Below are 24,988 nucleotides of genomic sequence, written 5' to 3'. Positions count from 1 at the left end.
ACCTACACGACTTATTGTTTCACCAAGACAAATAAACGTTTTTGTTCCCATAGCATGCTCGGTCGCGGAGACCTTGCGTACATAGGGAAGTCAAATGTTAACGTACCTACACGACTTTCTCTTGGTCCTTGAAGACAAATACACCTTTTTGCTTCCACAGCATGCTCGGTCGCGGAGGCATTGCGTGCAAAATCGAAGTGCTAGCTTACTTACACGACATGATCTTGTTTCACCAAGACAAATAAACGTTTTTGCTCCCATAGCATGCTCGGTCGCGAAGACCTTACGTACATAGGGAAGTCAAATGTTAACCTACCTACGCGACTTTTTCTTGGTCCATGAAGACAAATACACCTTTTTTGCTTGCATAGCATGCTCGGTCGCGGAAACATTGCGTGCAAAGGGATGTTGAGTGTTATCCCACCTACGCAAATCCCACCAGGTCCATCAAAAGAAGTCCAAGTTGAGTCTTCAGGCCACATAAGCTGTAAAGCTCCTGGATTATTTGGGCTGCCAAGTCAGCCTTACAAAAAATCAATTAGTACACTGGTTCAAGAGATGACATGTCTAGGGATTCGATGGAAAATTGCGAGAAATGAAGTGGCCACTCAACAACATCCTAGCTCAAACTCTGACGGAATTACATCAATCTATGCTAACTTGCAAATTTTCTTGCGAAGTTTCAAGAAAAGGGGTAAAAAACAGGCCATCCTGCATGTGTTAACAATTAAATGCAGTGCTGACGCGGAGCCACATGTTAGACATTGCCGATACACAAAACCAACCATTTCCTGGCAACGGAAGCTTCGGACATGTGTAGGGGTTACAAATGCAGTGCTGACGCGGAGCCACATGTCAAACATTGCCGAGACCCAAAACCAACCATTTCCTGGCAACGGAAGCTTCGGACATGGGTAGGGGTTACAATTAGACAAAATATTAACGTCCTGTCTATGGTCAGCTCAACAACAGAAACGGCTCACCCACAAAAGAGCTATTTGCAATGGTAGTGACAATCAAAATGAATCTGAAAGTATTTCACTAACGTTGACCTTTCGATTTTTAAACCTAAGCGATAAGTTCAAGATAACTGTCAACTTATCTCTCGGGGAGATAAACATCATAGCCGACAGGCTATCACGAGGAAATCAACCTGCGAGATGGCACTTTTTACCACAAGTGACCACAAAAGTTTTTCGAAAGTGGGGTCATCCGGATATAAACCCATTCGCCGACCAAGATTGGATACCTTCAGCAGACCGTAGAGGATGCAACTAGCATGGAGAATTCCTCCTCTCAACCTTCTCCCCAAAGTACTGACTCACTTCAACAGTGTCTAGGGAACCTACCTGGTAGTGTTCCCAGACTGAGCGAAAGCATTTGGGTTTCCAAGCCCTCAGATCCCGAACGCTAGATAACTCGCACGAAATCCAAAACCTGCCTCCTCCACAGGTTAAACATTAACCCTGAAAGCTTAAAGGGGGGGGGGGAGGTTGTACAAATAATAGACTGGTCTAAACAGGAGATTTATTGAAAATTAGCTGGTGTCAATCCACTTTGTCAGCATACTTACCAGCAACTAGAAGATGGTGCATATGGTGCTACAGTTTTAAAATTGATCCTAAGTCTGCAGATGTTGCCAAATTCTTTCTTCTTTTCCAAAAAGAAAATTTTGCCTATAAAACAATCCTTCTGCATCAAAAAGCAGCGCTGTCGACTTTCTGTGGGCGAAATACATGTAGGACGGCAAACATTCTCAAGCTCTCTAATAAAAATTGCTATTTTAAAAAAGCCATCGGAATAGCTAAACAAAATTCAACTACTTATTACAATTTTACTAAGTGTAGTCCCATTCACATGAGATCCGAGAATAGTTCTAAACTGGTTTTCTTCAAACCCAGCCACCACATCACGCCTCAATGTAGCTTGAAGGACACCAACAACCATGTTGTTGGCTACGGGACGCAGAGTTAATGACCTTACTTTGCTCAACATTTCTAAACACAGTTTCTTTGATAACAGAGAAAAACATCTTTCTGATACCAGTCTTTGGGTCTAAAATTGAAATCCATTTTCGTCAATAATCTGCATAAGTGCTTTCTAAACATGAAACTAAAGACATGCCCGGTAAGATTCGTAAGGACTTTTTTCTAACTATGTGTGTTGTCACAAAAGCGGCATCCCGTACTGTAATTGGAAACTGGTCTTCGTTCAACCTTACGAGGTAATGGCATCAACGCATCTCTAAGAAGTTGTAGATCAGCAGTAGCCTCTGAGATGGATTGATAATGAACCAATGGACGAAATACTTTCTAGAGGCAATTGCAAATCATCCAAACGTTTACAATAATTATTGCCGAATAATAGAGCTTCGTAAAGATCCTCACGATTCTTTTTTTCAACACATTTACTTCTACATGATGTATATACATCATTTATACGATTTATACATTTTCTTGTATATACAAGATAAAATGTTTATTACAAACTTATAAATATTTTTTAATTATTGAATTAACATGGAAGTTAACAACTGTTTTTTTGATTTAATAATTATATAAATTATGAACATTATCATTGCGCTTCATAATTTTATTATGGCTTTACCTATTTCATCATAGCGTTGTGCTTAATAATTTCACCAGCAGATAACAAACACGTCTTCATAATACAATGCTGTATGTTTTCCAGAGGCACATCAATATTACGGTTTTACATAACAATAAAACCGATATTATGTGCCGAGAAGGAAAACATACAGCATTGCAGGAAGTTCTTCCTGGTGAAGACTATGAAGATCAAAGATGGCTGCGCTCCCTTTATACTTGCTGGCAGCACCTAGCGGCTAAAGATGGAACTAAATTGACTGTCTATGGTTGGACATAGACAAGGAATCTAAGCTAAGTACACACTGCTTCTTCATAATACAATGCTGTATGTTTTCCTTCTCGGCACATAATATCGGTTTTATTGTTATGTAAAACCGTAATATTTAAAAAAAAATCTAATATTAAAAAATACAATAAAAAAGAAAAAAGACATGCCCGCTGAGTTTCTTGCCAGTTCTTCTCAGGACGGAGACTAGTTTTTGTGAATTGGCGGTAGTTCTTTTTGACGTTCAACAAGTATGTACTTTCATTTATGTTGAATAATATTTTTTTTTATTTGATTTGATTTGATTTGATAATACAACTGCCTGTCTGAGTTCCTCATTACCCCGGTAACCGTACTCGTCGAACTCGACAAAAAGTTCGACGTGCAACCTAACCCATGAATCAGCTCGCTGAGTTTCTCGCCGGATCTTCTCAGCGGGTCGCGATTCCGATCCGGTAGTAGATTCATTCGCGAAGCAGCTGCTCTTGAGTTGTTAGGTCTCCTTCGGAGGCGCTCGGGCAGCTGTTAGCAAACCCCACTCTTCCTGGCTGAGCCTTTGCTCGCCCACCTGTCCTGGTGAAACTGGAAAGGCCTCCGGGCCACCAGTAATCCTTCAATCCTAAAAAAAAACCTCAGTAGTCTGTTACCTTGATAAGCTACTAGGAGTCCATGAGAAGTCTATATCCACAAAAATAGATCTCATATTGAAGCCGATTACTATTATATGTTTTATTGCACCTAGGGACGTCATAATGTGAATGCCACACCCATCTTGAGACATGAGATCGAGGTCTCAATTAATACAATTGTAACGTTAGAATTTCCAATTTTTTAAACGGGAACACGTTGCCGGCCGCAAGTCTGAAACCACCAGACAAGTAAATAAAAAAAACAGTAACTAAATATTCTGAGTTTTTGTTCCGATTATTCCAGTTAGAATATTAATGGTCCTTGATACGAAGTTGAAGTCGAAGTTGGTGAAAATTACTTTGACGATTCCATCACTTATGTAGATACAAGTCAGACGTAATAAAAGCATGTTAAATTTTTAGCAGCCTCTAGTTCAAGCAGTTAGCACTACTGTGATTAACGTAAATAAATAATAATAATATAATACATTTTGTTTTTCAGAACTGGGTATCGGAATACCGCCCGAGTTGGCGCAACTGTACGAGCTTTACCAACAAGAGATACACGCCTCTACGTACACTGAAAGTAACGACATATACACACCGCCGTATCGTCTTCCACCAATTTCCACTAGGTGATTAATTTGATTAATTGGATATATCTCTGTGTGTGTGTGTGTGTGTGTGTGCGTGCGTGAGTGCGTGCGTGCGTGTGTATACAATTAACGTAATCAGAACAATCGTTTTTTTTTTATATATTTACATTTTCCTACATAAAAAGCTTCCTCCTTAGCCTCCCTCCATAGTATTAACATCATTTCTTTGGCACTTTCTGTATGTATTCAACATAATTTCAACAATAGCCTTATTATCATTACTATCGGCAAATTATAATATGACTACCTACATGTGTTATAATATATTAGTCTTATAGACTAGAATTATAAAGTACGTAAAAATCGTTTAACCTGAAAAAAAACGAGTTAGAAATAATTTATCGTGTTATTTTTCCTATTATAAATTACTGTTTTTTTTTACTAAGAAAGCAATTACTTAATTGTATTCGTTACCTGTTGATGTCTTTAAAATATTGTTACGCGCTGGGGTTCGGGATAAATAAAAATTCACCAAAGTACAACTTAAAAACTGTATTAAACACATAAAACACTTAAAGACTTCACAAACACTTTAAAACACTCAACGAACACTTTAAAACTCTGAATTCGCTTGTTCCGCTTTGCTTCAGGTGATCCGTTCGCTGTTTCGCTTCGAGTAATTCCGATCATATTAAGTGTATAATCTATGGTTCTGATTACTAACTGACTGGGTGCCATCTCTACTTGACAACGTTTTTATAGCCGATACCTCATCCCTAGAATTATCGAGAATATTCTTCACACCTCTAGTCGTAGTTTCCGCTATCTGTCAATAGATAGCGTTGTAGTTCTCGAGCATTCTGGATCCTGGATTCTATATTCGTTCGACTATTAGGCGATAGATGGCGCTACTCTTACCGGCATGACAATATGTTATATATATTATATATTATTAATGTATCATTCCATAATTACCCTTAATGTAATGATAATAATCAATTATATCAGCATGTCTGAGTTGACCTGGTCGGAGAGTTCGAGTGGGTCCGGGCGAGGGTCGAGTTCAGGATCTGGTGGCACTCTCGCGTTGGATCACCGCCTGCCGCGGCTGCCTCCCACACCAAGACCAAGGACGAGATACAGGTACTACGGAGGATCATCTATATCCTTTTTTTTGTTTCTTTATTGTTATAATGTTTATACTACGAAGTCGAAGTCCCATTTTTGGAAAAACCGTCAAAGAAGTCTCTACCCAAAATGCATTTAAGTAGTTTTGGGTTAGAAATAGGTAGGTCAGTGATACCAACATGAGTTGATTTACTTCGACAATATTTTCCTTAATTTTTTACCAGATGACAACATTTTGAGAAAAAAAAACGAAACATATTTAATTGCCTTAAATTTGGTTATGTGCAGAATGAACTGAGTTCACTTTAAGGTTAGCATTTAAACTATTTTTGGTGTGTTGTTAAGATGAGCAAACTATTTGGTTTTAATGTTTACCTAAAAGTATTTTTACGCAACATTGATTTCTTCGAGATCTGCATTTTATCAGTTTTATTGTTTAACTGATTTACCTGATCCGACGGTCTTTATATTTTCCACACTTCCATAAATATGTTAGTGATCATTTTGTGTTTTACGTGCGTATCGTATAACGGCTTTGCTACGTTTCTAACTAGGTCACATTACTACTTTGCGGTAGAAATGTGGTAGAATGAAGTCGTCGTGGCCTAACGGATAAGACGTCCGGTGCATTCGTGTTGAGCGATGCACCGGTGTTCGAATCTCAGAGGAAAAACCGGGTACCAATTTTTCTAATGAAATACGTACTCCACAATGTTCACGATTGATTTTGACGGTGAAAGAATAACATCGTGTAATAAAAATGAAACCCGCAAAATTATATTCAAATTCAAATTAAAAAAATTGCGTAAATACTGGTAGTAGGACCTCTTGAGAGTCCGCGCGGATGGGTGCCACCGCCCTTCCTGTTTCTGCCGTGAAGCAGTAATGCGTTTCGGTTTGGGGGGTGGGGCAGCCGTTGTAACTATACTGAGACCTTGGAATTTGTATCTCGAGGTAGGGTGGCGAGTTTGCGTTGTGGATGTATATGGGCTCCAGTAACCACTTAACACCAGGTAGGCTGTGAGCTCGTCCACCGATATAAGCAATAAAAAAAAAAGAAATTGGCTTAATAGTGGCGCCGCGCCGTATCTTATGTCGTCAGATCGTTTTAAAAGAACGACACCAGGCTTTTATTTGACAATAAAAACTAAGATAAGAATTTAACTTTTTCAGTCAACCGAGTGCAGTGACTCTGAAGCGTTATGCAAGTGACGATAGCATTGTGACGGCGGCGCCGCGAGCCAGGGACGAATCTGCTCCTTGAATACTATTCGAGAAAATAGCAGGAAAATCTTTTAAATGATGAATTTCTGGAATAACGTGACGATATTCCACGTTAGTCTTTGTATGAATCAACCATGGTTCACCTGATGGGATTTCATTCTGTTTTTGTATAAACCCATTGAAAACAGAAGTAGGGTGACTAAATGGTACAAAGATCATTAATTGGGTTTTAGTGTAGTGTTGCCAATGTGTGATTAAAGGAAACGGTATTGTAGTGTTGATGTTTTGAATTATTTGTACTGTCTTTGTGTAGTTTTCTGTCTCCATGGATACATAGTTGGGTATCCGCATAAATCAAATTGTGAATGTTGACGTTTGACAAATGTATTTCGTTAATATATCTTGTTTGGATTTGGATAAATAAATGTCTTTAAAAAAAACTGATTTAAATTTAATTTTTATTTTACTACTGCTTCTAAAATACACAAACGAACTCAATTTTACAAAACATTTTAACTTGTAGTTTTCTTTTTCTTTTTCCATTACATCGCTTTTATACATTTTTGGGGCAGGAGGAAATCACCAGATTCTGCCCACGAGCTGGAGGTGGCAAGCGGGGTACGTTGGGGAGGAAACTAAAACTTTGTTACTCAATAATTCGTGTCCGAAGTTCGAACTCCGAACTTCGCCATAGACAAAACTCGGTCAGGCAACTGAGATGAGGCGAAACCTTTAGGCGCTTACGTCGCTGCCATTTTTTTAATATTCTATCTCATTTAATTATGTGTCGTATCTTGTAATATGTGTGCTGAAAAGTATAAAGAGGAATTTAAAGGTCCGATTTTTTTTCCACGAAGACTTACTCTTTTGTCATATTTTGTTAGGATCTCGGCCAGGGACATCAATAGGCAATTAATTGGTCCTGACTTAAATTATTATTAGGCTCAAGGGCGAGTAATAAAAATACATTAAGAGTTACTACTCACGATGATGAATAAAAATACAAAGTACATACGTAAATTACGTGAGGTGTGTCGTCACTGTTTGGTGACAGAAAATAATCAGTTTTTCACTTAAAACTGTATTTGTTTCACAATTTTTACTTTTCTGGCAGCTAAAATCCATAAGCCCGCGCAGACTAAATAAATATTAAGTCCGTTTGATTTGCTAATGATTGAATGATTTATTTACTAACGACCTTTTTTCTAACGCTGGGAAATCCGTTTGCGGATACTCGATTGAGAGTGTAACAGACCAGGTTATACCGGACTCTGGCGTCTCCACAGAAAAAGAGGGAGAAGAGGAAGACTGAGGGATTAATCAACTGCTTAATGTACACAAATAATCTTTTCCCGTACTTTCTGGTGCAAAGGCTTCAGCTTGCAGAGCAGGATAACCGTTATAAAAATAAAATTCCGAATTTCAACTCTTCCTTCACATATTACTCTGCCCAATGAATTACAGAATAAATGAAGTATTTATTTTTAAGCACACCACTTTTTCAGTTTTATTGTTTCCATATAAAGAGTAATGGCTTTATTAATTATAGAGATAAATTATTATTAGGAGCCATTAACTGCAGGTTATCATGCCACAACAACATCGCTAAAATCAACTCAGCGAAAAGCACTGCGGTGCTATTTCAAAGGGGAAACTCCACGCGGATTTCCTCCCGGATTAGGAGGGAAATCTCACACCCTCGATCACCCTTTTCGGCCAACCCATACGTTGGGCCAGGAAGGTCAAGTACTTGGGTGTCACCCTGGATGCATCCATGACATTCCGCCCACATATAAAATTAGTCCGCGACCGTGCCGCGTTTATTCTCGGCAGACTTTACCCTATGATCTGTAAGCGGAGTAAAATGTCCCTTCGGAACAAGGTGACACTTGGTGACACCGTGGTTCGTGAGGAACGTTGACTTACACGACTATTTGGACTTCGAATCGATCAGAAAATACATGAAGTCCGCGTCGGAACGGTACTTCGATAAGCAATGCATCATGGTAATCGCCTTATCGTTGCCGCCGCTGACTACTCCCCGAATCCTGATCACGTAGGAGCCAGTCACGGTCGTCGCCCTAGACACGTCCTTACGGATCCATCAGATCGAATAACCCTTGCATTAGACGCCTTCCGCTCTAACACTAGGAGTAGAGTCAAAGAGCAAGAGTTTGACGTGCAACCTAACCTAAGCATCAGCCCGTTGAGTTTCTCGCCGGATCTTCTCAGCGGGTCGCGATTCCGATCCGTTAATAGATTCATTCGCCAAGCAGCTACTCTTGAGTTGTTAGGTCTCCCTTGGAGGCGCTCGGGTAGCTGTTAGCAAATCCCGCCCCTTCTAGCTGAGCCCTTGCTCGCCCACCTGTCCTTGTGAAACTGGAAAGGCCTCAGGGCCAACAGTAAGCTTTCACTCATAAAAAAAAATATCGCTAAAATGTATAAAAAACACTGTTTAGCAAAAAGGTATGTGGGAATCGACTCGAAAAGGTATATTAAAGGAATATTGTAGGAATTGTCAGGTCATGTAATGTAGGACTCAATGTTAATAATAAAAGGCAATTTATTCAAGTTTATATTACGTATTGAGATTACACACCATATTCTATTTAAATACCTTAAATTAGACAATCTACCAAAATATTAGTCTATTTCATTGTTAGAGCTGTTTTACAGAATGACTTTTCCTAAATATGAGCAGCAATCAGGAATGTAGCGTACGATTATACTATGCGAGATCGTTTTGTACGTTTAGATCTTGTTCTACCGTTCACATGATAATAAAACCATTAATAAGATGGCGGACCGTAGGTGCTGATAATTATTAATATTAGTTTTTAAAATGGTATTGTTGTCTAATTTCTTATACTGTAATGGAGCATGAAAGGAGTAACAAAGTATGGTCTCACTTGATTACTTGGATAACAAAATTCACAAATCCTTAGTTCGACATTCAATTTTCTCCTTTCCAAAATTCATCATTTTAACTCCGTTTCCATCTCTCAAAGTGGATTTGATTTTTTTCTTGCGAAAACAGTTTTATTTGAAACTGGACTGAAGATGTTAAGAGATTCTTGCAATAATCAACTTATGAATCAAAAATGTGATCAGCAGTGGTAGATGTAAGCCATATTAATGTTTTAAGATATTTTGTAAATGATCAAAGACATGTGTACAACATTTGCAAAAGAGTAAGGTCTGATACTTCTTTTCAGCAACGAAACTGAATTCCAAATCAGGACCATAATAATTAAAAAAGCGCCCGTAAAAGCCTACTTGAACAAAAACGATTTAATTTGGATTTGATTCTTCCGTAAGTACTATCTTAACAAAAATATTTACAATGCCTGAAAGAATATTATCACGAACGTTTCATTTCACAGTTGAAATCTCGTGTGCTCATATTTAGAAAAATCTCCTTTATAAACAAACACTTTCAACATTGCCAGCACAGCACTATGTCTAATAATCTCCAGAATCAAAATTTTTACCTATTATAAATTCTATAATGCACTGTACTTAAATGTGCAATAAATAAATAAATTAATAATAGATGCCACTATAGAATTTAGATGCACCTTCGATAAAGTTATAGGTTAATAAAATGACTCTTTAAAATAAAAAGCCAAATTATTTTAAACAGTTATTAAAGACTTGTAATCTTTTTAACACTTTTGGTATTTATTTAGTAACTTCCAATTATGTATTATTTATGGTAACTTTAGAATTTTTTACAGAATACATCTTCTATAAACTTCTTTTATTAATATATAAATTGTCATCAGCGTCAGGCGTCGGGTAGAGCCTATGGGGGGCGCTATGCCTCAGATTCAGATGACAAACGGCGCCAAATAAAATAGAATGTACGCATAAAAACAAATAAAAGGATCGCTCTTTGAGATGAAATATTTATGTTAAAAAAGCAGGAATTTCATAATTAGTTAGTGTTTTAATTAAAAATCCATAAATGTTGTTTTTAAAAAAGTTTGGCGATTATTATATTTATTTAACATAACCTAATTTAAATGACGTGAAAGCGTCAACTACGTTACCGATAGATAATCTTGTTGAACCTTGATCTATAGCCGACGTCAATTGTAACGAAGATATTAAACTGCTATAGATAACGTAGTTGAACTAGTGAATTAAGAGGGGAATGTGCCTGTGAATAGTCAAGTATATTTTATTCAAGAAATGAGACAAAATCATTAAATTTTATCAACTATCAGGCCCAAGAATTTCACAATTTCAATGTTTGTCCAGTTAAAATAATAATTACTATAATAACGTTGATTCGACCTAACATCTCAAGAGATCAAATGAATAAAATGTACAGTAGAAGAGGTATAAATTGTTTGTTTATTCCCCTAAAAAGAATTAATTAGCTTGGAAAAAAATAAGATGATTAACATGAAGGATTCTTTAAAAAAGAAAATGATAACCGTGAGCTATACAGCCATCAACAATCGGCTACTTTTATTAAAACATGGGAATGGAATATCGGCAAGTTTAACTAATTAAGCTTAAAAAAAACAATGATAAAACTAGAATACATCGTAGTAGAAACGTGAGATATGGCCACAATACTTTATTTTCAATTTCATACCTAACCTAATAGTGAAAAACAGTAAGTACATAATCTACGCTAAAGCCGTTCTTATTTTAATCTTTATTTATCTTTTAATAGGCCTATGCCTATTCTTCTATAAAAAACAACTGTTTTCTCCTGTTTGGCAACCAATTTTTTTTAGTCATACTTTAGGGTTATCAGTTTTTCAAATCGTGAAATAAAAAAAGCAGAGGAGAAAATATAACACATAAAACAATCTAGAGGAGTGAGTGATTACTGTCGAATTTCAATCATTTGGCGAAAACTAGTTTTTGTAAATGCTTTTTTCTATGACTATGTTTAAACTCATTGCATTTTTGCATTTTAAAGCAAGCGATGAGTGGTGATCACTGTCGATGAATGTCAAACATGCCTAGGGGCATAGCCAAGCTGCTGTGTAGATAACTTGAAGGTAAATGGTTTTGTGTCTTTTTTAAATTACATTTTATAAGGACGTTCATATTATAAATTACTATTAGACAGACATTTCAAGTCAATTTATTATGTTAACTACTTCTCTAATGACGCATGATTTCATTTTAAAAAGATCGCACGTCTTACTTCTTTTTGTTAATCACAATTTTTGTCTACCTCGGAATTCCCTATTTTCATATTTATCCTGTTTGTGTTTTAATGTAGTTGTAATAAACTTAATTAATTTAATATTTTCAATACAGGAATGTTTATTGCAAACGTGAAATGCATCGAAAGTAGTTTCGTTATTCGCGACTTATAATCAATATGATTATAATGCAGGATCCCGAGTTCGATAAAAACCAATTACATCGTAGGTAATAATAACATTTCAAAGGCAATACACGAATGTCCAGTAAATAACGTTGAAGAATATAAACATTAGTGGGAATAGGATTCGGGATCGTTTGTCGATCCAAGTAGCGATCTCTTGAGGTGTCATTGTAGTCCAAGTGTGACGTTTGGGAGGTTCGTCGGAATCCTCGCTGCCATTGTGAGACTTGCTGCTGGGGCTTCCCATCAGCCCGTCAAAGCTCTGCGTTGTAATCGTTGGTAAATTTAGGGCCGATGGGAAACTCTGAAATTAGTACAAATTAATTTTAAAATAAAATAAGTATGTATGTACACACATAATATCTTAATATATATAAATCACGTGTTACGTTGTTTGTCCGCGATGGACTCCTAAACTACTTAACCGATTTTAAATTAAAATTGCACACCGTGTGCAGTTTGATCCAACTTGAAAGATAGGATGGTTTTTATTTCGATTAATGGTCGCAATATTTATTTATTAACAATAAAATGATTTCTTATGTTGATTTTTGTTATTAATTGTAAGTTTCATAAGTCTAAAACAGATGGCGCCTTAAATCAGTTTTTACAGACAATTGTAATACATACAATGTCTGACATTAATATCTCATAGATGGCGATGTGTTAAAAATAACAACGTTTTACATAAGCTACAATTTAATGGTATAAACACCACGTGTTCCTGAGGCTTAAGTATAAGTGAAATTTATTTCGTAGTAAACGCAATACAGTGATATACAATTGTTCTTACTTTATAAATTTTTGGTATTAGCATAACCGGCTGCGTGTTATTTAGAAAAAAAAACCTTAGCCACAGCAACGTGTGGCCGGGTCTGCTAGTGTATATATATATATATTTAATTTGAATTGAACAATCCCTCTAAGGTTCAATCCATCTATTTTATTACTTGTGTTTGTCATTAATGCAAAAATTAATTTGATGAAGATTTAAAAATATTTATAACGTACAGAAAAGTTCACATCCCGTATTTCACGACAATTGTAAATCAGTATAGTTACGAAACGATTAAAACCTCAAAATACTTGTAATAGACTGTACAATGAGAATAGATAAAGAGATATTTAACATCTCAAATTATTTTAAGTTACGAGTTTTTCTTATTGTATGTATTATTCACATCCATGCAACATGATCAATATCAAGAGAGTCTATTGACTGAAGAGAGGCTATCTTGTAAATAAAAATTATATACTAGCGTGTCAAGTTCAACTCATACAACCCTAATGGTAAAGTCCGTCGAGGTATAAATTAGAAGTATAGTTCTTCTATATCGAGGGGTGAAAGGCCAAAGCAAATAAGGTTTAAGTAACATTTTTGCGACTTTACAGGAGAGCCATTTAAAGTTTGAAATTTGAAATCAATATTATAACAAAAAACTTCTTAAATTAAAAGCACCGAACTGTTGATGCTAATGCTAAATAAAACGCACCTTTCATAAAATTATAAAGATAAATCGCGTATTAAGCTGAATGTCGCTTAAACTAAATAGCTTTTCACCTCTCGATATAATATGTAATAAAAAAAAACCACTCTGGTTTAATTTCCAAATAATTATTAAGATCCCTTAGTTCGTATCCTAAGTACCAACGGTAGGGTATGCTGGATGCCGCATGGATAGTTTCCAGCTGACTTCTTATTTTCTGCTTAGTTGGTAAGATTGATGAAGATTATGAATATTCGATTTTTTTTATATATTATTAATACTCGCATAATTAAAGTAGAAACACAAAATTACCTTACAATTCCCTGTTCGGCTGCATTAGACAGAAAACATAATATTGCTAATCAACTTTGCTTTGCGATATCACTACAAACACTATATAAAGCTGGCATAGTTTAAATACCTCAATAATATTATTGTTTTAATTTCCGAGTTAAAGTTACTATGATGGAAGTATCGGCGAGATTTTTCTAGTATGAAAGTTTATTTAATTTTTTTTTTTTTGCTTAGATCCATCCCCTCGGACGTAGTTCGTGGTAGCTCACCATCCCACCTGATGTTAAGTGGTTACTGGAGCCCATAGACATCTATAACCTAAATGCGCCACCCACCTTGAGATATAAGTTATAAGATCTCAAGTATAGTATCAAATATAGGCGGGGTGGTGGTACCTACCCACACGGACTTACAAGAGGTCCTACCACCAGTAATTACGCAAATTATAATTTTGCGGGTTTCATTTTTATTACACGATGTTATTTCTTCACCGTGGAAGTCAATCGTGAACATTTGTTGATTACGTATTTCATTAGAAAAATTGGTACCCGCCTGAGATTCGAACACCTGTGCATCGCTCAACACGAATGCACCGGACGTCTTATCCTTTAGGCCACGACGACTTCAAAGTTACTTATGTATTTCAGGTATACTAAGTATTTCATTGGTAGCTCATAATTCTATACATACGTGCACAGTGAGGTAGTTGTTGTAACCGGGACCGGCTGGGTCGTTGCAGCTGCCCTCCTGCTGCAGCGACGAGCAAGATCTCGATTTCGAAAGTTGCGGTGAAGATTCTTGTATTTCTTTTTGAAGTTCTTTACGGGCCAAACGCGGAGTAAGCGTGCTCTTCAAAATGTATTTGCTATTCACCTTTTTTAAGTTTACCGCTTTCCTGTAAATCACGGATTATGAGTTTAGCTAATAATTTGATAATTAACTATTGGTAGTCTAATAAACAATACGATTGTTGTAGTGGTAAGACGGCCGTCTGGTGTAGTGGTAAGTGACATGGTCACTACACAAGGGGGTCGCGGGTTCGAATCCCGCCAAGGGAAGATATTTATATGATAAATATAAAATGTATTTTCCAGGGTTATGGATGTATATTATATAATGTATATTATATATGTGTATAATAAAAATCTTATATGTATTTATTTCCGTTATCCGGTACCTGTATCATAAGCTCTTTACGAACTCAGCACGGGATCAGTTAACGTGGAGTGATCGTAAAAAAAAAAGATTTGTATACGGCTAAGGCAAGTGCTTAGTTGGAAATTATAATGTCTTACTTTCTTCTCCAAATGGTGTTGACAAAAGCAAATTCTACAAGAGCTGAGAAGATGAAACCGGTGCAGCCTAAGAACCAGACCTCGCTAGCTTTGATATATGAAACTTTAGGTAGTGTCTTCGCTTGCGATGATGCCAGTGTTATAAACGATAACATAGTGCTTGTACCTAAAAATAAGGTTTATATTAATTACAAAGTACAATTGTGACAGTAGTAATTATTGTATTTACAGTGGCTGTATGAAACCATTCCCGAAGCCGAAACAGTAATAATAAAGTACCATAACGCAACTCAATGAACGCAACGCAAAACAATTTTAATTCGGTAGGTTAGGTAATTGTTACATATTTAGAAAGATATTCAGAAAATGTGATATAATGTGAAACCTTAATGAAAAGCACTTTTCTGACTGAAAACTAAGACTAAAAAGCCGTAATCAAAGTTTCGTATTTTCCTCTAAAACACAATTGTTTTTTTTTTCTCGAAAAATAACTACAACACAATCGACCGGTTTAGTTTGGATTGTTTTTCCTCGTTTAATGTATTCTTTTAATATCTGTAAATGATATAAACAAAATAAAAAATAAATAAATGTTGTTATCATAGCAACATTTTTTTTTTTTTTTTTTTTCCACAGGAGAAAATCGCCGGATCCCCACCCGCGCGGCAGGTGGGGTATGTGGGAGTTGAACCTCACTAAAAACTCCTGCCGCTCACAACCGGCGCCCTACCTCGGACCGGGCCGGAGCCCAGTCGGGGCTATTGAAACGGCGGGACAGGGTTGACGCAGAGCACATTACATCCATCCCACCGTCCCACGGACGCCGGACCGGTGGCCGCCAGCGAAACGACCACCGGTTCCCTCGTTCAGCGGGCCGAGAGCCCGCTTTGATGGCGCCGCGTTACACCTTCCCCCAGAGCGGTCGGGGGAACGCGGTCTACCATCACCCGGCTTCCTATTGCGGGTGAGCGTGCAGAGCACGCCACCCCTCGTCTGGGTCCCTCCCCGCACAAAACGGGTGGGACCCCTAGCTCTTAGGGGGCCAGGTCACGGATACGACCCCGGTCCCGACCCCCTGCTCGGCGGCGGCGGGTTTCTGCGTAGTGAGGAGAGCTTTCCCTCACTCGCCCCGCCGCCTCCTTCTGCGAGATGGTGCACTCGCAGAAGTCGAGCATAGCCTTCCATGACTCATCGCTGCCAAGCATCGACGCCACGACGCCAGGCAGCGACAAGTCAGGTCCCATCTTTGCGACCAGGACACGGCGCTGCACCTCCCAAGCGGGGCAGACAGCGAGCGTATGCTCCGCCGTGTCCAGGTCGTGTCCACAATGGTGACACCTCGTCGTCGGCTCAGCCCCTATCCGGCGCAGGTACTTCCCGAAGCATCCGTGCCCGGTCAGCACCTGCACCAGACGAAAGGTGAGACGTCCCTCGCCACGATTCACCCAGTCATCAAAGACCGGGTAAACCGCCTCGACGGTCCGTAGCCCCCACGTGGGGTTGGCCAATCGCCTCGACCACGACTCGAGCACGGACCGCCGAGAATGGGCCTTCCGCGCCCGCAGCTCACTCTCGGGGACACGCGCCACGCCCCGAGCACGAAGCTCGCTGCGCCACCGATAGTCGGCAGCGAGCGACTCCGCCTCCAGCTCCCATGGCGGCGTCCCCGCCAAAACACACGCCGCCTCGAAGGAGACGGTGCGATATCCGCGGATGACCCTGATGGCAACGGTGCGCTGCGGCCGGCGCAGGAACCGAGCCATAGTGGCCCGGTTGCGCGGCTCAGCCCACACAGGTGCACCGTACAGGGCCATCGATCGCACCACCCCCGCGTAGAGACGGCGCACAACCTGATCCGGTCCCCCAATATTCGGGAGCAGCCGGCTCAAAGAACCGGCCGTCCCCATCAATCGGGGGACCAGCTCCGCAAAGTGAGCACGAAAGGCCCACCGGCTGTCCAACACGAGGCCGAGGTACTTCAACTGCACCCCGACCCCTATCCGGACGCCTCCAACCACGATGTGGGTGTCAACGGGTGGCGCCCTCCGCGGCCCGTGAAACCACAGAGCCTCGGATTTATTGAGCGCCACGTCGAGACCCAGCCTCCTTATCCTTCCGACGACGAGGGCCACTCCCGCTGTGGCGAGACGGGCAGACTCCCTAAAATCATCCCCCCGGGCCACGACCAACGTGTCGTCCGCGTAACAAATAACGCGGAGGCCCGGGAGGAGGGCGCCCCTCAGCACCCAGTCGTACCCGATATTCCACAAGAGGGGGCCGAGAACCGACCCCTGCGGAACACCACGCACGACCGGAAAACGATGAAGGGTCCCACCGTACCCGGTACATACGACCGACCTGGCCCCCAAATAGGACCCAACCAGCCGGCGGAGGTAGAGGGGCACTCCATGCCTCTCCAGTGCCCCCCCTATCACGGTCCAGGGCAGAGTGTTAAATGCGTTGGCGATGTCAAGAGACACCGCCAGCGCCACCCCACCCCGAGAAACGGCCTCGTCCGAGAGGGACCGCACGCGAAGAATTGCATCCACGGTCGAACGGCCCTCCCGGAAGCCGTACTGCTCCGCCGACAGGTCAGGCCCCACCCCGACCAGGTGCCGAACGATGCGGGCAGCCAGAATACGTTCCAGCAATTTTCCCGCCTCGTCCAGCAGCACGATAGGACGATATCCGGCGGCTGTATCCACCGGGCGCCCCTCCTTCCTCAACAACACAAGTCTACCCGTCCGCCAGAGCGACGGAAACCGTCCCGACTCCAAGCAGCCATTATATAGCTCAAGGAGCCGGTCCCCCAGGGCACCGAGGGCCAAGGCCAATACCCGGCCGTGGACTCCGTCCGGGCCGGGGGCCGTGTCTTTCGCAGTCATCTTGACAACGGCCACCCGGAGCTCTGCCTCGGTAATACGAGGCACCTCAGCAGGAGCTTGGCCGTCGACGGTGTCAGACGGCCCGCCCATAGCGGGAGGGACAAAACCCTCCCGCTCCTGCGGGAACAACGCCGAAACGATGTCCCGCAGCTGCTGGGGCTGGAGACGCTCAGTCATAGAGGGGGCCCACGGGCGCAACTTGCCGCGTACCAATTTGTATGGGCTCCCCCACGGATCCGCTTCGAGCGCCTCCAAGAGTCTCTCCATGTTCTGCTCCTTGGCCCGCCTGATGGCCAGCCGCAGGGCGTCCTTCGCAGCGCGATATTCGCGGTGCAGCCGAGCTTCCTCCTCCGCGAACGCGACGGGCTCGTCGCGCCGCAGGCGGCGGCGACGGCGGTGTCTAGTGCACCGGCGGCTCGCCCGAATGGAGACCGCACGCAGTCTTGCAATTTCGGGCGACCACCAGGGCGACTGTCGCCGTCCAGAGTGCCGAGAGCCGACCCGGGGCATCGAGGCATCACATATGCGGTGCATCGCGCCCCGGAACCATTCGGCCTCGGTTTCCACATCGACAGGTTGTGGGCGCTTGGGCGCCCACGCCGCCACCATAGAGGCCTCCACCAGGAGCTCCCTGTTCAGGAGCTTCAGTGCCCACCTAGGGAATGACCGGGATGCACTCTGCGGGGGGTCAACCCCGCGGGCACCTGCAGCCGGCGTCGGCGCAGGGGCAGAAAGATCGTACCGGATATACCGGTGATCGGACAACGATTCCGCCCCCACCACCACTCTCCAGCCGAGGATGCGCCGCGCGACGGGCGAGCTCGCGAACGTCAAGTCCACGATAGACTCGCCCGTCCACCGCACGCAAGTCGCGATCGAGCCCCTATTAACGATACAGAGACCGACCGCGACCGCCCACTCCTCCAGCAGCCTACCACGAGCGTCCGTGAATGGGGAACCCCAAGCGACAGACTTCGCATTGAAGTCCCCCGCCAGTATCACTGAACGGGGAGCGAGGTGACGAGCGATCACCTCTAGCCCGTCCAGGAACCGCTCGAACTCGACGGTAGGCCGATTCGGAGAAAAGTACACCCCGATCACGACGATATTTTCTAACTGTACCGCGACGATCCCGGGGCCCCTGGTCACCATCGCCAGGGGGGGGACCATCGCGGTTCTTCTGATATGTATGGCCGCCAAGCCATCAACGTCCCCAAACCAACAGTCATCCGCTGGGGGAACGAAGTATGGCTCGGCGACCACAGCCACGTCAATTGACCACTCCGCCATGGTCTGGAGCAACATGTCCTGAGCCCCAGCGGAGTGGTTCAAGTTTCCCTGCAGGAAGCGATAGGTGTGATCCATTAAGACTGAACCACATCCATCGCTCCCTCCCCTACTCCATTGCCCCCGCTATCGGGCGCGAACGCCTCAGCGGGGGACAAAGTGCCGGCCGGTGCTCCCCCGGCCAACCGCTTCTTTTGACGCCGCTTAGCTTGGCGGCGCCGATTTCGTTCAGCATTCTTGCTGGCCGGAGGGCAGGCCTTGCCCCCGGCCCGGTGGTCAGCCTTGCGCCCGGCCGCCGCACATAATAAGCAGTGCGGCGCAGCCGAGCACACGGCCGCCTTGTGTCCCGGCTGACCACAGCGAAAGCACAATCCGCTGCGGTCAACGGCACTCGCGCATTTAGCAAGGCAGTGCCCAGTGCTGAAGCATCTGAGGCACCGCCAGGCGCGTGGTTCGAGAAGGCGCACGCGGGCCGCTATCCAGCCCACGCGCAACCTGCCCGGTTCCCCCGACGGTCTCCCGGGCGGAGGAGCAGCCAAGGAGGTGGCCGCCTCTACCGGGCAACGCACCCAAACAGAGCCAGCCCCGGTATAACCGAGGCGCAGCTCGCCTACGGTTATATTCTCCAGGGCGCAGTTGCCCCGGGCGGCAATAGCCGCCGCCACCTCATCCTTAGTGGTGCAGTCGTCCAGGCCGGTCACTCTCAATTCAGCCATTTTGACCGGCCTGTGCACTCGAACCTCCTCCTCAGGCAGAACCGTACGGAGCTTCGCCGCCAGACGCTCCGCGATGCCGGAACTATCGGCACCGGGACACTCCAGCAGCTTGGCCCCATTCGCCGTCAGCCTACAGCGGAGGCCCTCCCCCGCCCCGATCTCGTCCAGATCAATAGCCGCGCGCGCCCGGGAGACTACATCTCCGTATGACACGCCCTTGGCCTCGGCGGCCGGCAGCAGCGTTAAGACCACTGCCGCCGACCGCGGCGCGCGCGACGACTTCTTCTTCGTCTTCTTTTTCTTGTTGGCGGCCACAGGCGCTCGACCCTGTTGGGGAGCAGCCTGAGACGCCGCAGTGGCCGGTGCTCCACCCACTTGGGGAGCTGTCGGTACGGCCCTCTTGGCACCCCGCCGGGCCACCACATTCCACCCCTCGTCCATGTTAGACGGGGGCGGGGGCAGCGGACGGGGTTGAGGCGCTTGCGATGTGCACTTCGCGTTAGCGCCGCCCCCCCGCTTGGCTCTGTCTCGTCCCGGGCCCGCCCTAGTGGCTGGAGCCTGTACGGGGGTGGAGCGGGTCACTGCAGCACCCGACACCGCGGCATGTGTAGACGCAGGCCGTTCAGCGTCACTAGCGACAATACGTTTCGCTTCGAGAGCCGCCAGCCCGCCACCCAGCCTTTCCATTACAGCCTGGACGGTGCGATCGATAATCTCGTCCAGGCTGTAGCAATTCGGTTCCGGCAGGCCCACGATCCGTGGCCCCGCGGATCCCTGCTGCCGCTCGACGGCCGTCGCCTCCCTAGACCGCGGCGACGGGAGACGCGAATGCCGCTGTACCGCGCGCGATGGTGGCAGCACGGGCCACGGGTCGCCAGCCGCCGCTGAGGGACAGGGACCCCGAGGGACCCCGGAGACCAGCGGCGACACCGCCGGCACAGATGCCGGAGGAGTCCGCGACCCAGCGGCACGTGGCAACGCGGGCGACGACCTCGTCGCGGCTACCCGCTTGGTAGCAGCAACCTTGCCATCGGGCCGCTGCTGCGCCTGTAGCTGTGCTCGGAGCCTCAAATTCTCCGCCATCAGCTGCACCACCTGGTCATTGGCGGAAGCAACCGAAGGCAGAACCTTCGAGACTCGCGAGACGACTTCCCGTAGCCTGCGGCCAGCAGCTTTGGTTTTGGCACTGGTCGCCGCATACGACTTGACGGTCCTCATGGCCCTGCCTATGACCAAGGCAGGGTCCCGAAGACCGCCCTCCTCCTCTTCCGTCGTCCGCCCGTCCAGCGAGGCGACAGACATCGACGCCGATGACGGCGCCGGTGACGGTGCGCCCTTCCCCCGAGCGGGTCTCCCTTTAGGGGGCGGCATCTCCTCCGCGGCAGAGGCCGAATCGGAGACTACCACCACTTTCTCCGGTGGGGCATCCGTGTCAGAGGACGACGTTAGCCCCCCCTTCCCTTCGCGGGAAGAAACTCCCCTCGATTTCCTCTTCCGCCTGACTTTCCCTTTCGGGCCAGCCGCCTCGCAGTCGCTGACGAGCGCAGAGCGCGTCGAGCCAGCGCTGGCACACCTCAGTTCGACGGGTTTTCCGCTGCCCGTCGCACAGCCCCCTTCATCGTGGCATGCTTTGCCCCCCCCAGAATACGTGGGGCAGCATGCTCCCACCGAGGTGGAAGCACGGAGGGATTCTCCACCTAGAGTGGTACCCTCCTGGGGTAATTTTTCCGTTAAGTCTGCCATCATTTATTTATTCCTTTATTATTTAACCAGGGGTCGGTCCCCTGGGACGGCCCTCACGACTGGACACCCTCCAGCCACTCATCCCATCACCGGGCACGTCACAGGCTTAGGATTAGGGCATTTTTTATAGAGGTTTGCATCCTCGCGGCCCCTACTAGGCAGCGGCCCCCGCCCCCCACCAAGTGGGGATTACGGTATGGGACAACCCTTGGGACTAGACTCCCTCCAGCCATTCATCCCATCGTCAGGTGTCAAAAACTTGGGATTGGGGCATTTTTTATAGAGGTTCGCATCCTCACGGCCCCTGCTAGGCAGCAGCCCCCGTCCCCTACTCGGTAGGGATTGCGGTGTGCTTCTTCGAAGCCACGCCGGTAAACCGGTACCCCCCTTTGGGGGGCCTTCCCCTGTAGCCGCCAAGAGGCAGCCGGGGACATGGCAACCAGCGACCGGAAGGGAGTGCCCTCCGGTTCACTTCTCATCCACGTGGGGTCTACCATTACTGACAGACCCACACGTCCGACCACGGTGTGGCCACGCCGGCGTACCGGTACCCTCCTCTGGAGGGCCTTCCCCTTTAGCAGCCAAAGAGCTGCCGGGGACATGGCCTAGCATCCAAGAGGGCTCCAGAAGGGAGCCCTCTCCCGCTTCACACACACTTTGTCCAGCAAAGGTGGGAAACGGGAACACGGTGTGCAGTCTTCTTTGTTCACGGCACCCCTGTGCAGACAACGCTGCTCCACGGTATCGGGGTGCACGCTTAAGCCCCACCGCCGCGACAAGGCGAGACCACGTTCGGTGGGGATCATAGCAACATTAGATAGTCCTAGATCCGCTTATAATATTTATCTACAACGAAAACGGTAACAGATACTTTAAATACTTTTCTGACTTAAGTTTTCAATCAGTAGTTCAAAGTAGGGAAGGAAATTCTAAAGACAGTTGACAGAATTGAAGTTTCAAATGAGCGTTAGGCTCAAGGAATTACCGAATTACGTATCTTCAGAAATGGATCCATATCAGCTATTAAGTTCCAAATATTTACCTAAAGTTATTCTTGGTGCTGATGCGTCCGCTTGTAGCCAAAATGTAACCCACGACATTGCCACTATCATCATCGATGGAATAAAATAATCCATGAGATAGTAACCGACCTCGCGACCAAGTTTGAATGTGAATTTTAAGGCGCTATAATTACCCGCTAAAAAAATTACTGTGAGTCAGATATTAGTTATAAAAAGTTTTGAAAAAACAAAACAAAACAAAAGAAATTACAGTTACCTCCACCAAGACGCATGTTGGCTATATCGCCTCTGACAACAGATTCGTTCGTCCAAAAATCCATGAGAGAATATTCTGTCAGGTGTAGTTCCGATGATAAGCGAACTGGATTATCCTTTTCCCACATTAAACGTAGAATCGATGCATTATATTTCCCTGTAACGTATATTTAAATAGTAAATAATATAAGTATTTTCTTTGGTTTTTGCGAGTCTTAATTATATTTAAAACTATTTTGAAGGTTTAATTTTGCGTTTTTTATTGTAATTATATTATTTACTAGCGACCCGACCTCGCTTCGCTTCGGAAACATTAAATTTTATTATTGATAGCTGAGTCCCGCGATGTTACCTGCCATTATTGTTGTACCGCGGGTGACGCCGCGGGGCGAAGCTAGTCTAAAAAAGTAGCCTAAGTTACTCCTTATATCATCAGCTACCTATCAGTGAAATTCTCGTCAAAATCGGTCTTAATTAATCTTATATATATATTCATATGCACGCAGTAAAAAGCGGTTATTTCAATATTACAAACAGATACTCCAATTTTATTTATATGTATAGATATTAAAACGAAAGCAGTAAAGTATTCGAAAAGTATCTACATACATACATTTAAATTTCGAATTGAAACTTACAGCTTTCCAAGTTCATAGAGCATGTCTGATCGTCAAAGGGGAATTTCTGTAGATTCATCCAACAGTACAACACTGCCTGCATTCGCCTGCTGAAAAGCACTTCACCGTCGGGAGCGATTGAAATGAGAACGTCTTTACTGTCGGTTCCCATGAGACTCGACGACTGTTCGTTCGACATGTATAGATGTGGCACCCATATTCTTTGTTTCAGATCATTTTCACCTATGATTTTAGATCTTTTCGGAGAGTAGAGTGTGTACGCTAGGCGCGGGTCCGTCCATCGTAGTTGCAGAAGGAAGTGAAGTTTAAAATTCTGAAATGATTTTAATATTTTTATCGAAAGGGTAACGAACATATGTTTTGTTTTTATTTTTCTTAACACTCCTTCGAAATATTTACATTTCTTATTGTATTTCATAAATGACATTATAACTGCCTGACTAAAAGATGGCTTTTAAGTTTTTAGTCAAACATGGAGAGAGCTCAAAAATTTGAGAAATCGCGTTCCGATTTGAAGGAAAATCAACCAATATTCAATACAATTGAGACATTACCTTATGCCTCAAGGTCTACGGACTCATGTAATCTCATAACATAAGAAAGGTCGTGGCTGAAAAATATACATTGTTTAATATTATGAAGAGACGAGTCAAATAGATTTGTTTCTTATCTTATTATATCTTAACCCTTTGCGGTCCTAAGACTAATGTAATGTAAAACTATATGTCCAATATGTGTGAACACTGGACCTCAAAAGGTTAATCTATTTTTTAGTTAATTAGGTTAGTATCTTATTATATTATATTGTTATCGTGATACAAAAGATAATGATTACCAAATCGTGTGCTTCTGCTGGTTGAATGAAATAAACGTAGGCGCTGGCATGGACGTAGACGACGTCACCGGTCTGATAGGTAGGCAGCAGTAGCCGGTCGTAGCGGCATTCGTTTGCGAGTCTTGATAAGAACTCCGACTGAGTAAAACTGTCTCCGCTGTCTAAACTTGGACATTCTAAGGGCGCTATCCTGTTGAAGACATTAAAGATACAATTTTACTAAAACATATAAGACATTTTATTAATATTTTGGAAAGCAGACGAGCATACGGCTAACGTGAGGGACATCGTAACCACCATCGGCAATGCCAAGGGAGTAACCAAGCAGCTGCTTATAGTTAATCATATTTTTTCAAGCATCATTAAAAGAGGACATATCATAGCGCTCAGCCTGCCACAGAGTCAGATTTTGCAACTTCTAAGTTTAAAGATAACTTCTAATCTGGTGGTAAGTAACCCCATGCCATGCAGGAATATATGAAACAATGCATAAATGGAATAGAACAAAAAAAAGAGTGATTATCTCAAACACTTAGAGTGATTATCTCAAACACTTTACTGGTGGTAGGACCTCTTGTGAGTCCGCACGGGTAGGTACCACCGCCCCGCCTATTTCTGCCGTGAAGCAGTAAAGCGTTTCGGTTTGAAGGGTGGGGCAGCCGTTGTAACTATACTGAGACCTTAGAACTTATATCTCAAAGTGGGTGGCGCATTTACGTCGTAG

At 44.1% G+C, this 24,988-nt stretch overlaps 2 protein-coding genes and 1 long non-coding RNA gene across 6 annotated transcripts in view; 1 reads left to right on the top strand and 2 right to left on the bottom strand.

Moving 5' to 3' along the window:
• The window catches only part of LOC101736272 (kinesin-like protein KIF19), a 39,804-nt gene extending 32,898 nt beyond the window's left edge, over nucleotides 1–6,906 (top strand). For all 4 annotated transcript variants that reach the window (XM_012691099.4, XM_012691098.4, XM_062673351.1 and 1 more), the window contains 3 exons: nucleotides 4,006–4,138; nucleotides 5,108–5,242; nucleotides 6,401–6,906. In XM_012691099.4, coding sequence (XP_012546553.1) covers nucleotides 4,006–4,138; nucleotides 5,108–5,242; nucleotides 6,401–6,491 — 359 coding nt within the window. In that variant the 3' untranslated portion in view covers nucleotides 6,492–6,906. The remainder of the gene's footprint in view (nucleotides 1–4,005; nucleotides 4,139–5,107; nucleotides 5,243–6,400) is intronic.
• Nucleotides 1,516–2,988, bottom strand: LOC134200442 (uncharacterized). Its single transcript, XR_009975379.1, has 2 exons — nucleotides 2,608–2,988; nucleotides 1,516–1,721 (listed from the first exon to the last, which is right to left on the bottom strand). It is a non-coding gene; the product is annotated as an uncharacterized LOC134200442 (long non-coding RNA).
• Nucleotides 6,907–9,013: 2,107 nt separating the features above from the next.
• LOC101736139 (pH-sensitive chloride channel 2) overlaps nucleotides 9,014–24,988 on the bottom strand; it is a 38,898-nt gene continuing 22,923 nt past the window's right edge. Inside the window, exons 2-8 of the mRNA XM_012691111.4 lie at nucleotides 24,265–24,454; nucleotides 23,430–23,742; nucleotides 22,793–22,948; nucleotides 22,557–22,712; nucleotides 14,884–15,049; nucleotides 14,279–14,483; nucleotides 9,014–12,111 (exon numbers count right to left, since the gene is read on the bottom strand). Of these exons, the coding sequence (XP_012546565.1) occupies nucleotides 11,866–12,111; nucleotides 14,279–14,483; nucleotides 14,884–15,049; nucleotides 22,557–22,712; nucleotides 22,793–22,948; nucleotides 23,430–23,742; nucleotides 24,265–24,454 (1,432 nt within the window). The 3' untranslated portion in view covers nucleotides 9,014–11,865. The remainder of the gene's footprint in view (nucleotides 12,112–14,278; nucleotides 14,484–14,883; nucleotides 15,050–22,556; nucleotides 22,713–22,792; nucleotides 22,949–23,429; nucleotides 23,743–24,264; nucleotides 24,455–24,988) is intronic.

Source organism: Bombyx mori, chromosome 17, assembly GCF_030269925.1.
Source record: "Bombyx mori chromosome 17, ASM3026992v2".
Taxonomy (NCBI): Eukaryota; Metazoa; Arthropoda; class Insecta; order Lepidoptera; family Bombycidae; genus Bombyx; species Bombyx mori.
This window is presented reverse-complemented; position numbering and strand designations above follow the sequence as displayed.